This window comes from Geospiza fortis, unplaced genomic scaffold (genome assembly GCF_000277835.1).
Source record: "Geospiza fortis unplaced genomic scaffold, GeoFor_1.0 scaffold40, whole genome shotgun sequence".
Taxonomy (NCBI): domain Eukaryota; kingdom Metazoa; phylum Chordata; class Aves; order Passeriformes; family Thraupidae; genus Geospiza; species Geospiza fortis.
In genome coordinates, this window is record NW_005054297.1 from 29,042,856 (window position 1) to 29,056,394 (window position 13,539).

Here is a 13,539-nt window from a genome sequence, read left to right on the forward strand (position 1 = left end):
CCTTTGTCTGTTTGTATAGCAGCAATACTTTAAAGGTCAGTCCTGTACCACTGAGAAAGTGGATTTTTATGTGCTCAACAGGGAGAGCATTCTAACAGCAACCTAATAGTAAAATGATTGCATTCAGCCCTAATGCTTTATGTAGCTGAATTTCAAATTACTCATTCATGTGCAGTCCATTGCAGTTCACGAGCAGATTTTGTGACCTTACACAACACTCAAGCTGGGGACAAAGATGATTTATTTAAATACATGCAGTTGAAAGGAAAGTAATCAGAAATAACTGACTGTAGTATAAGGGTTTTCCTTCTGAAATCATGTTCTACTGTTTTTAATTAAGCCTCAGGTTTGCTCACAAACAGGTATTTGCAACTGACCTTGACAGTGGGCTGAATGGAGAAACTGAATACTCAATTGTATCTGGTAATGAAAATGCAACATTTCTAATTGATTCAGCACGAGGAATTCTAGCAACTAATACAGGCCTAGATTATGAAAACGCTTCATCTTACAGGTTTGTATTTAAGGTTCCCATAAAAATGTATTCTTTTTATGTAGTCTAACTTGAGAATATTAATGTTACATATTTCATAGTTTCCTGTTAATATCCATTACCCACAGAACCTGGGTGCAAGCCAGACAGCACTGAGAACATTTCTAAAGCTGCCCATTTGTATTATAGATTCTTGTGTAGTTACCAAATTTAGAGAAAGAAATATAGTCTAGTTTAATCAATGACAACACTTATTGATGTGTGATTACTCACTGTAGGAACAATGACAGTTCCTGGATTTTAGTTTATTGATAACTGTACAGCCATTCCCTCTCTGGAAATGTACTTTATAAAGACACAGTGAAAACAGTCAAATCAAATCCAAGAAATAGGGATATGTTCTCATTTTTATTTGGTAGAGAGATAAAGTTTCTACTCAATAATGTGGTAAAGACTCTTTTTAAACTGTTTCTATCTATTACCTGTCTTGCACTAAGTATTCATTTTTTCCAGTTTTTCTGAAACTCTGAATAAATATGGCCAAGTGGACATGACAATTTTTCTTTATGGGTCGTGCCATAGTTGGAATTAGAAAGCAAATTATTAATGCCTAGAAGAGAAAATATTACTATGAAGATGCATTAATAGACCCATTTTAAGTATTGCAGTCTCCACAAAAAGTAGTATTTCTGTGTATGTGTCAGTAGAAATTACTTTTTTTTTTTCCCATCTGGTTGTGGTATCAATTAAAATATTTGCACGTTTTCCTGTCCTGTGGGACCTCAAAGTTTTAAACTTCCAATTAGAATTCTTATGAATGAGAATAACTTGTAAAAAACCACATCCAAGAATATTGATAGAGTATGTGGGGCTTTTTTTAGTATCAGGCTGATTTGATAATAATGTCCCCACAATACTTTGTTTTAACTTAATACACAGGACACTTAATTTGGAGGATTTTTTTCAGTTTTTCACTAAATCAAAAACATAAATTCTGATTTTCAAAAACTTAAATAATACATTTTATTTGTAACTAATACTTTAAAAGAACACCTGGAATTAGTCCTTCAAATGAAGGATGTTTGCTGGTGATGAAATGTTCAACATGGGAGCATAGTAATTCTCATATCTCACTTTAAATGGGAACCTGATTTATTTCCGTATCTATATTAAAATTCTAGACTTTCAATCTGGCAGTTTGTTCAGGGAATCTGTGGCTTCATATTCCTTCTCTTTAAAACAAGTTATTCATCTGGATATTGTTAGGTGAAAAGTTAATAGCAAAAGAAGCTTTCAAAAGTATTTCCTGTTTGATGTCAAAATGTTACTGTTGTTTTTTCCAATATGCAAGGAGTTGTTTATATATCTGAATTGAACATTTTCATCCCAGAAGTTCTAAGTCCCTTACAACAGGGTTTATAATGAAAGTGTTGACAGAACCTTAATTTTAATGCCTTGGCTAAAATGTTTTTGAGAGGCTTTTTTTCCTGAAATCTTAGAAAGTGATTATTTTTAGTAAAATATTTCCATATGTATACCTTACCAATATTCATTCTAGAAAAAATACACTTTCTATATGGAATTAGGCACGGTCACTGATTGAATACTAGCCTGCAATTTAAGTTATCTTCTGTTGGATCAGAAACCACAAGGATACCCAGAGTAGCGGTGGTGTGGTCAAGGAATGAAAATGCTGTAAGCCACAACTTGAGTTACAGCCTTGGCATTCCATATTGTCAAGTGAACATTTAGGAAGTAAAATATCTATTTGACACTTTTAAACTGTTACTTAAAAGAAAGATGGAGAAATAAGATGTTTAAAAGATCTTTGGAGAGGCAAAAAAAAATGTGGTGCAACATGACAACAGTTGTTAGTACATATAACATTTAATTGAGATGCTCAACTTTGACCTGTATATTCTTTAGCCTAACTCGTTATTTCCTTTTTTTTCTTTTTTTTTTTTTTCAAGATCACCTGTTGAGTTAGATTTTATTTTGAATTCATTTCTGGAATCTCCCCCATTGGGAAGTGGTAGTCTACCAAATAATCTCAGTTTATATTTGCTTTTTATTGTTCAGAAGCTGCTTCCCATAAAGAGTAAACCTTTTATCCATGTTTATCATGGTGCTGCTCACCATTTTCTTTGCTCCATCGTTTGCGGAAAGGTTGTTTACAGAATTTACAACCCATCCTTATGCAGATGTGAAATGGAAGTTTAAAGTCAAAACTCTTCTAATCTGACAGCATGATTCTGATCCCACTAAAATCAGTGATAACTTTGTCAAATGGTGCACGTATTCAGACAGAGTAGCCCTTCAATTACATTATAAATGCAAGTGATAAAATGAAATATTTTATTTCATTTTATCACTTGCATTTATAATATAATTGAAGGGCTACTCTGTGTCTGCAGGCATTCTGGCTGAATACCATTTTGGATTTTTTTGTATTTTGCAATTTCCACATCCCTTTTGTCCCTTTATAAACAATGAAGAGAGTCAAGTTGTTAATGATAATTTAGTACTGAGGTTTTAATTCCTGCTCTGAATTACCAATGGGAGAACTGTGTCTTATTTGAAAGAGTTGTTTAACCACTTACATTTGGTATGAAACTGGATTAAATGAGTACAGACAAACACTTCCTTTTCTCTGTATGATTTTACTATTCTTTTGCCATGTAGAATCTCCTGGACGTTTTTCCTGCAAAACCAAAGAGTAAAATGGTGCACAGTCAACCTTACATAAAGATGGAATTTAAGAGTTGCAATGAGGAACAGAAATGGCTACTCTTTTTGGGTTTAAAACTTCCCCTGCTTATAATAGTGGTGCATAATTCAGTGATTTCTGATCAAAAGTGACAATTAATGCCTCCTTTAATTGTAGGTTGGTTGTACAAGCTGCTGATAAAGGAAACCCCAGACTCTCTGCTACAACTATTGTGAGGATACAAGTGTTAGATGTTAATGACAACGTTCCAGTTGTCCAACCACTAGGTGAAGTGGAGGTCCCAGAAAGTAAGTGTTAAAGTACAGCTACGTTTCCTTCCTAATTCCTAAGGCTAGGAATTCAGATAATGATTTAGTGCTTTTGGTGATTTGTGTAACCAAACAACTGCAGTAAAAATTATAATGGGTAGTATTAAAGCTGAAATATGAAAGCAAATTTTGATCTGCTTTTATTCTCAGAGTCATTATTTTTAATCTTTATATATTGTGGATAGTTTGGAATAAAACCATAGGCTATTTAAAAGGAGGGAAAAATCTGCAGAAATACAACTTTAATCTGTTCATTTTCAGTATTGTACTCTTCATATGTCTTTGATTTCTGCTGTTCTCCAATAAAAATATTTGGTGTTAAAACCAGCATTGCTAGAAATGAGACATTTTGAACTTCATTGTGTTGAAAGAAATACTTCCTATAAATTTGAATGTAGTGTTACACAAGCTCTATAGCTAAGTCTAGTTGATGATTATTAAGAGAAGGAATCAGGACCTCCTGAGTTCTCAACCCAGCATGCATTTTGTGTGTTGTGTGACATTATCTCAACATCTGCACAGCTTGAGTCCTGGGCCTGTAATTTTCAAATTACAGGCATCTTACATGTGAATGCATTAAGACACACAGCAGAAAAATTATAAACACCAGTACTCCTCTTAACAAAAGAGATCAAGTTTGTCTTTTCTGATATATTTTAGTCTTTCCTAAGTTTACCTGCTACTGGTAATGACAAGTACAGAACTCATAGATGCACAGCAGCTGTAAACTACAGGTTACTTAATTAATATTTTGTATTCCATTTAAGAACTTACTTTAGGACATGGCACAGTATTTTTGAGGCTTCATGCCCAAGGCATGTAAATGAGAAATGGTTTCGCTTCTGTTCGTTCCAGGCTTTGTGAAAAGATCACTAACAGGTTCAGTTTGCCATCTCTGGTACTGTCAAATTGGCCCATGACAAAAGCTGTCTGTATCCAGTTTCTCAGTCTCATAGGATTATACCTTGATCTCTTAATATTTTTGTGCCATGTATGTCTGTTTGAAGGCCTTGTTTCTCTCTAGTGGCCTTTTCCTCATTTGGAAAAGCTCCAGAATTGCATTTGCTGGTTCTACGCAGATCAGCATGTCTAAAGCATCAGTTAAATATTCTTGTGGCATTGTTCAGTAAATACATGTCACATAAATGCTTGTGGAAAACCGTGTAAGTTCCTGCTGCTGGTGAAGAAACTGTTGACTACACTGGATCTGGGAAAGTCTAAAGAAAAGCCAAATTAAAATTGGAATACAGCACATCCCTTTGAAGAAATACATTACTGTTTCCATAGCTTTTCTGGATATTGTGATTATTGTAATACACAAAGTTTGAACACACCAAAAGCTATACAGAAAGATTAAATATATCCAAGATCCAATATTACAAATTAGGCAAAATCTTGAGAAATTGTAACATTATCTTTTAACTCTGACTTATTCTCAAAATTATTGTTTCAGATGCCCTGCCTGGTTTTATAGTGACTCAAGTGTCAGCAAGTGATGCTGACTCCAGGCCAGCACTTCAGTTTGGTTTTATTTATGATAAGAGTCCTGAAATGAAATTTGCCATCGATCAGCATACTGGTGTCATCATACTGGTGGAACCATTAGATTTTGAAGAAACTGCTGTGTATACGCTGCATATCATAGTTTCAGATTCAGTGCATCAAACAGAAGCAGAACTCACCATCCTTGTTTTGGACACCAATGATAACCCTCCAGTGTTTACTCAAGACTTTTATCAGGTGGGAACACGGCAAATGAACAATCAGCATGTGGTTTCTTTCCATATAGGGTGATAAATAGTAGGAGTGCTTGTTCATATTTGTCTTTGAATGCATGCGAACACTGAGAATAAAGGTCTCGGCAAACTATTACTGAGCAGAAACAGAGCAGAGCTCTTCTAGGGACCTCCAACCCCTTCCTAAGAATTCTGCTAGGACAGAGGAAACTGCTCACTTTCAGTGTTTGTGGTTTCTGTCTTCAGAAGGCAATTGGTGTGAATGCTAGCTCATAAACCATGCATTCATCACTAGGAGTTACTGGATACAATCCAATGCAGTTTGGGGAGCAGGGTCCAGTATTCAGAACTTCTTTCTTCTGAGAGAATGCTAAACAAGTTGGTACCTTTATACTGGCCCAGTTACTATGGCAGGAATTCCTTCATTTTCAGTTACACAGCTCCACAGAGGTGTAGCAATTGCCCTTGAGGTAGATGATGCATGTAAAGTTTGCAATGTGTAATGCTGCCTTATGGCTATGCCACTCACCTAGGGAGTGAAGGATATGAGCTTTGACCTCCCCAACATCCCTTGACTGAGGAGGGTACAGAGCTCAGCTTTTGGACTCCTGGACAAGCATTTGAACTGGTACTGTTGTAGAAGTAAAGTTGTCCAACAGTGAAAGCAAATCTTCTTGTGACTATGGACAGCTATGGGCCATAAAGAAAAGTTGAGATTAAAGAAAGTGGAGCATATATAAAACAGAATCATTGAGTTGTAGAATAGTTTGGCATGCATGGCATCTACAAACATTACCTAGTCCAACTTACTGACCACTTCAGGGCTGACCAAAAGCTAAAGCATGTTGTTAAGGGCATTGGCCAAATGCCTCTTAAACATGGACGGGCTTGGGGCACTGACCACCTCTTGAGGAAGCCTGTTCCTGTGCTTGACCACCCTCTACATAAAGAAATGTTTCAGCCTCAGGAGGAGGAGGCTTAGTCTTACCAATCTGTTTAAATACTAGTGTGGGCAAGTAAAGATAGGCAAACCAAAGTCTTTGTTGAAGGACAGAAGTCAGTGGGCACAAATGGATATACAAGAAGTTCTGTTTAAACATCAGGAAACTTTTTTTTTCCCTTCAAACTCTAACAGTGACTAAGCATTGGCTCAGGTTGTCCAGAGAGGTGGGGCATCTCTATCTCTGGAGATATTCAAAACTCAGCAGTATGTAGTCATGGGCATCCTGTTTTAGATGACCCTACTCTGACCAAGGATTACACCTTGTAGGTGCCCAACAACCCCAGCCATTCTGGAACTGAACTGTTTGACTTGGTGCTTTTTGTGTGTGGTAGATGTCTTCAGAGCCAAAAATATGAGGCACCACAGAAGACTTGGTTTTAATAATGCTCCATTTGTAAGTCTCAGACAGTTTTAGTAAAGAAATAAGTCTAAACATTTGGCCTAGTAAGGAATTTTCTACCTCTGAGCATTTGCAGGCACAGTAGTTTAGTCACTTAGATACCTCTGGGACAAACTGTAGACACGTGTGAAACTTTTGGATGCCTGAGTGGACAGAATTTGTGTAAATTTCCCACTAAAAATCATAAATCCACATTCTGGAAAAAATGCATTATTAATACTCAAGTGATTTTTAGACCTTTATTTTCCTCAATCCTCATATGTGTCTGATTTTGGAGAGTAGTTTAGGCAAGTACTTGCTTGTGCAACTGCCAGAATTTTTTTTTGTAGGTTGGAGCAGACGTTGTAGGGAGCATTATTAATTGATTCAAAACAGTGTAGCTTTATTTACTATTTTAATGTAAACTGCTGAGCTTCTCTTTCCACAGTCCTGATATTTTGATGTGTTGCTTGGCAAGTTAGATACACTGCTTCTTTTTTGGTTGATGATATGTATAATTCCCTATTCATCATCCTGTATTTTTACCCTTTTATTGTTCCTTTAAATATTTTCATATTTATGCTCCTCATATGTAGCTTAATATATGTATGTGGTTATTATATACATATAATCTCTCTGTTTAAATTACTTAAACTAACTCTTCAAGTTATGACAGAGGTAGCTGCTGTAGCATACTGTTCATTTGAAATTGGATTTATAAGGTGGAAGGAAACTTTGGTCACAAAAGTGCGGTATGAAACTTGAAACAATGAAAATTCTTAAAAAGGGAATGGATTTTCTTGGTTTCCTAGAAGAAAAAAAGGGAAGCATTTTGAAAAGTCAAATTCTAGGAATAATCCAGTGGTGATTAAGTGCCCTAGTGCTGGAGTTTTCAGGGTGCACATATTGGCTTTTTTAGCATTCAGTCATATACTCCAGACAGAGACTGCAGACTGTATTCCATGTATGGAAATGAAGGGGTTTTTGAAAGCAAAGGGAAAAGCCTTTAGTTGCAGTCCATAATTGTACTCTCAAAAAAAGTGATTCATTTTTTTTCTGAACTTGCTGTCATAATGAACTAGATGGATTTTACTACTGTTTAAAGCTTACTATGAATTTTGGCCATATTGAAGGCATAGTTTGCAATATCTCAACTCTTTCTGGTTTTGTCCCAGAAGAAAATGGGTAGGTAAAACTTTTTCCAAAGCTGGGAATTGTGTGGGTTTTACTGATAAGATCAAATAAAGGCAATTTTTTTGTATCTTAAATCTTTTATTAAGCTCTATTTTTGCTTTATATGTCAGGTGAACTTGCCAGAGCTCATTCCTATGGATGCCACTGTTCTGACACTCTCTGCCATAGATAGGGATTCTGAACATAATGGAATGATTTCCTACAAAATCCTCTCATCCTGTGAGGGATTTTCCATTGATCACAAGAATGGTGAGTCTGCATGGTTTATTATTTCAGCTTTTTAAGTATAAATCAAAGAGTCCTATTCCTTTCTCACCTGTTGCCAGTGATTACTTGACTTCTGGAAATTTGTGGTGGCCAAAGTCCACTGTGTTTTTGCTAAATCTGCCATTATCAGTGAGGAACCATCACATCAAAGACTGGAGTTCTCAGTTTTTCCACTGGAGTTCTCAGTTTTTCCCTAGACCATGCATGTTTTTTCTGGTCTAAGTGCAGTATGTGTATTTGATACTGCATCACTGGGGGGAGGCCTTGCCTTCACAGCATCGCTATGATTTCTTAGCTTCATTGAATAGCTTGGACATCATCTTTAATGGTCATCTAGTTCAACCCCCCTGCAATGAGCAGAGACATCTTCAGATAGGTCAGGTTGCTCAGTGTCCTGTCCAACCTGACCTTGAATATTTCTGGGGATGAGGCATCTACCACCTTTCTAGGCAATGTGTTCCAGTGTTTCATCACCCTCATAGAAAATAATTGTTCCTCATATCTGATGTGAATTTACCCTCTTTTCGTTGAAAACCATTATCTCTTGTCCTATCATAAAAGGCCTTACTAAAATGTCTGTTCCCATCCTTATAAACCCCATTTAGGGCCAATATAAGGTCTCCCTGGAGCCTTTTCTGGGCTGAGCTATCTCAACCTTTTCTCAGGAGAGGAGCTCCAGTCCTCTGATCATTTTTATGGCTCTCCTCTGGACTTGCTCCAACAGGTCCATGTGTTTTCTTTGCTGAGAACTCTAGAGCTGGATGCAGCACTCCAGTTGGACTCTAATAAGAGCAAAGGGATTGAATCATGTCCTCCTTCCTGCTGCCCACGCTGCTTTTGGTGCAGCCCAGGATACAATTGGCTTTCTGGGCTGTAAGTGCACATTGATGGGTCATGTCCAGTTTTCCATCTACTGGTACCTTCAAGTCCTTGTCCACATGGCCACTCTCAATCCTTTCCTCCCCCACGCCGTGTCAATATCAAAACTTGCCCTGATTCATGTGCAGGACCTTGCATTCATCTTTGTTAAACTTCATGAGGTTCATGGACCCTCTTCCACAGCTTGTCCAGGTCCGCCGGGATGGCATCCCATCCCTCAGGCATGTCAGCTGCAGCACTCAGCTTGGTGTCATCTGCAAACTTGCTGAGGGTGCACTCTATCCCACTGTCTGTGTCACTGGTATTCAACAGTGCTGGTCCCAAACCCCTGGGGGATGCCACTTGTCACTGGTGTTCATCCAGACATTGACCCACTACTCTCCAGATGCAAGAGAGTAATTTTGTTGTGTACAGCCATTACAGCTGGGTCATTTTAAAATATGACTGTTTAGAATCAGCTTTTGGAATCACATTTATTTGCCTGTGAAGTGTGGGCTTTTGTTAATTCTGTTTTGTTTTCAGGTTCACTGTTTTTCACGGAACCAGTTATGCAGCTGAAAAATATTTCCATTATTCATCTCCTGATAGAGGCCACAGATGCTGGCAATCCCCCTCTGAGTGCAGTTGCCTCCATAGAGGTGCACATCGAAGATGTCAATAACTGTGCCCCTCGCTTCACAAAGGCTCTGTACAATCTCAGTGTGAGTGAGGATGCCTCAGTTGGAGAAAGCGTCCTCCTGTTCTCAGCCGTTGACTGCAACTGGATGCATGACAACACGTTTGTTGAATACTCCATTGTTGGTGGCAATGCAGAGAATTTATTCTCCGTAGAAACAAGTGTCATGGGGTCAGAAACATCCTACAAACTTGTCAGCAGTCTTGTTTTGAGCAGTGCTCTTGACAGGGAAACAGCTGCTTCTCACCAGTTGGTTCTCCTTGCCTCTGATCGTGAAACACCCTCCTTGAATTCAACTGCTACAGTGCTAATAACTGTGCTGGATGTTAATGATAACCCTCCAGTATTTAGCAGCCCAGAGTATCATGTTCATGTCAAAGAAAGCATCCCCATAGGCAGTCATATCACCGAAGTTTCAGCAAAAGACTGTGATGCAGGCACTAATTCAGAAATCACTTATGCTATCATCTCTGGAAATGACAGAGGGTATTTTTGCTTGGATGGTAGAACAGGATCTGTAAATTTGACAAAAACGCTGGATTATGAGGATACCATTAAATTCACTTTGGTTATCCAGGCCACAGATGGAGGAACTGATGTAAAAAATATGGCTTTTGCTGTTATTCTTGTTAGTGTCCTAGATGACAATGATTATGCCCCGCTTTTTTTGTTTCCCAGTCTGAGCTGCACTGTCAGTGAAAATCTGCCTACCTTTTCTTTTGTGTGTGCTGTTTGTGCATTGGATTTTGATAAAGGCTCCTATGGGCACCTTACCTACTCCATTCAGTCTTCATGTTTGACTCATCATGAAGCTGCTAGAGACCATGACATGTTCTTCATTGATCCTTTAACAGGAGATATTCATACAAAGCAAATGTTTGACTATGAAAGTCAAAATAGGTACTGTCTCATAATCCAAGCAAAAGACAAAGGTGATTCACTGGCTACCACTACCGTTCAGGTAGATATTGAGGGGAGAGATGAATTTGATCCAGTGTTTACACAAGAACATTATTTCTTTAATCTTCCTGAGAAGAATGAAGCAGGCCAGTTGATTGGTAGAGTGACAGCATCAGACAGTGATGGTGGACTGGACGGAGTTGTTCATTACTCCCTTCTAAAACCTTCTCCATTCTTTTCTGTGAATCAATCCAGTGGCAATATTTATTTGACTCAGACTGTTCACAGAAGGAAAAATGGCATCAAAAGGAATGATGATACTCTGAAATTGTTGGTAAGAGCTCATAGCCCTAAAATTATGTCAAGGTTCACAGTATGCACTGTTTTTGTGAATGTTTCCAATTCTCCTGAGAGTGATCCCACAGTGTCAGCACACAGCCTGACAGTGAGTGTTTCCATCTCACTGATGGTATTTCTGCTGCTTGCCATCAGTCTTATCACACTTACTCTGAGACTTAAGCAGAAATATCTGATGAATGCTTGTGTGAAAAGAAATCCAGTATCCTCCTCAGCTGCTGATGTGAATTCAATAAGAGAAGACAAGGACTGCCAGAAAATCCAAAGTACGGAGAGCAGTATGCTTCCCATGGGTGCTATAGCAAAATGGCTGAGCCTAGCAGGGCTTGGAGAGAGGAAGGATGATGATGTCTCCTGCAGGCATTCAGACTCCAGTGGCCATGGTTCTGCTGAAGGAGAGACTGCAGAGGACGAGGAAATCAAACGGATCTATGAGTGTCCTTGCAGAAAAAGCATTGGCTCAGCACTGAGTGAGCACAGCTTGCAGATGCCAGATTCAGGGATCCCAAGACAGTCTGATCAGTTCTCCTATCATTCTGGAGAAACAGCTACCATGCAAAGCATGGAGAATGTGCAGACCATTAAAGGAGAAAGCAGAGAAGAAGCCTGTGACACAGCCTATGCACACAAAATCTTGTCTCAAACACTTACAGAAATTGGAATAAAAGAGGAAGGCATGATGACAGACCTCACAAGAGACTATGTCCTGATGCCAGATGGGAAAGACTCTGGGTATGATTTGCTTGCAGTTGTTGGCACCTCAGATGAGGATCTCAGAGGTGGTTATAACTGGGATTATGTGCTCAGCTGTGAACCCAGATTTCAACCTTTTGCCTCAGTGTTTAATGATATTGCAGAACTGAAAGATGAAAATGTTCATATTCACAGCTTCTCTCAGGAGAAGAAATCTCTTGTTTTCCCTCCTCCCTTGATAACATCAGTAGCACAGCCTGGCATAAGGACAGTGCCACCAAGAATGCCAAACATAACATCAGGGCAAGCTTTTAATAAATGTCCTTATGCTCCCATTATCCATTATCATGGATACCCTCCACCAACCATGACCCCCAGATTTTCTCCTACTCTCGCTTTGCTTACCATGCAGACACCTTCTGCTTCTCCAGTAGTGTCTGATGGGAAAATGATAGGAACATGTCTTATTGATCCAAGCTACGAACTTGCAACAGAAGAAGAAATTCAGGTCTAGGTTATTAACTGACAGTATTTTATGGTAAAAAATATGGCTTAAAATGTATTTTTTTACTTTTTAACAGCAAAATATGCCTGTCAGAGCTGCATCACCAGTATTCTTTCTTTTCATGAGCCTAAAAAGTTAAAATATAAAGTAGTCAGAAATTTGGTAACTATACTTCTTGTTCTTCCCAGAATACACTGTGAGACCATGAGGCTTCTCTTCCAGTTCACAACTGTGGTTTCTATGTAAAACACACAACCAAGTGCCTGATAACCAATTTGACCAATTTGACCATTTTTCTTATAAAATACATTAATAACAAACAAATGGAAGTAATTATTTATTGTGGAAAGCATTTGTTAGCATACTGGTGGGTTCTGACTGATTCTGTGGTGGTGTTAGAGGAGAATACTGGAGGGATGTGTAAGTACAGCAGGTGTGGGCGTGAACAAAGGATAACACTTGGGTTCCTACTGAGCTCTTTCTGTAGTGTTTACCCAGGTTTCCCACATCTCAGCCTCTGGGTCCCAACGATCTGTTTGGCCTGGTGTGGCACTGGCTCCTTAGTGGACTTTCTTAGCTATCATTGTGCTGTGGAACCCAGGTTCTGTGCACCTTTTGTTTATCTCCTGGTTTAAAGCCAGCAAGTCACCATAATCTGAATAATGGATGACCTTTAGAAAACAGAATAATCAGCCATCTTCTCTATTACTAGATCTCGAGTAGATACCTATTGTCTTTTTGTTGCATTACAGAAGGTGCCCTGGGGCTCAGGCAGCTGTAAGAACAGTGTTACAGTCCTGAAGGTTGGGTATGCCTCCACCCTGGTCTTTGGTTCTGTGCTGGACCAAAGATCTCTGCAAGACCAGATAATCTGGCCCTGTTTGTTGTATGTATCATACACATGGCATTTTGTGTATGTATGTATATCCAGACACATGCACATGCTGTTTATGCTTGTATATTGATCAATAAAATACACAGACAATACATCTAGAATAACTCTGGTTTTTCTTCAATGTATGTTCCAAAGTCCTTTGCATCACACATAGAAATGTGTAATTGGTACCTATAGGAGTCTGCTACTACAAGCTGGATGTATACAGAGTTATATATTGTACAGGTCATAACAGGTGGAGGGAAAGCATGCAGTGTGGTTAGGCTGAGTGATTTTGTGGGATCAGTAGCATGTGTGCAGTGGCTGCTTTTCCTCAAGCATGCATGTCAACAATTGCAGCCTGTGGGCTCATAACCAGTTTTTGAATAAGATCCTATTTCTGAGGCTACACTGACACTCTACATCTTGCACATGCAACAGGATCCATGATGCTATGTGTCTTTTAAAGCTGGCATTTATTTTTTGTACTACCATGGAGTTGGAAATGAGCTTAGGAATTCATTTGGACAGACAAATTTTACTAAGA

General features: G+C 38.6%; 1 protein-coding gene across 1 annotated transcript in view; it reads left to right on the top strand.

Annotated features, from left to right (window-relative positions):
- Window positions 1–13,105, top strand: part of DCHS2 (dachsous cadherin-related 2) — a 61,895-nt gene extending 48,790 nt beyond the window's left edge. The window contains exons 15-19 of the mRNA XM_031055180.1: window positions 363–514; window positions 3,378–3,508; window positions 4,983–5,269; window positions 7,952–8,090; window positions 9,510–13,105. Coding sequence (XP_030911040.1) covers window positions 363–514; window positions 3,378–3,508; window positions 4,983–5,269; window positions 7,952–8,090; window positions 9,510–12,127 — 3,327 coding nt within the window. The 3' untranslated portion in view covers window positions 12,128–13,105. The remainder of the gene's footprint in view (window positions 1–362; window positions 515–3,377; window positions 3,509–4,982; window positions 5,270–7,951; window positions 8,091–9,509) is intronic.
- The last annotated feature ends 434 nt before the right edge of the window (window positions 13,106–13,539 follow it).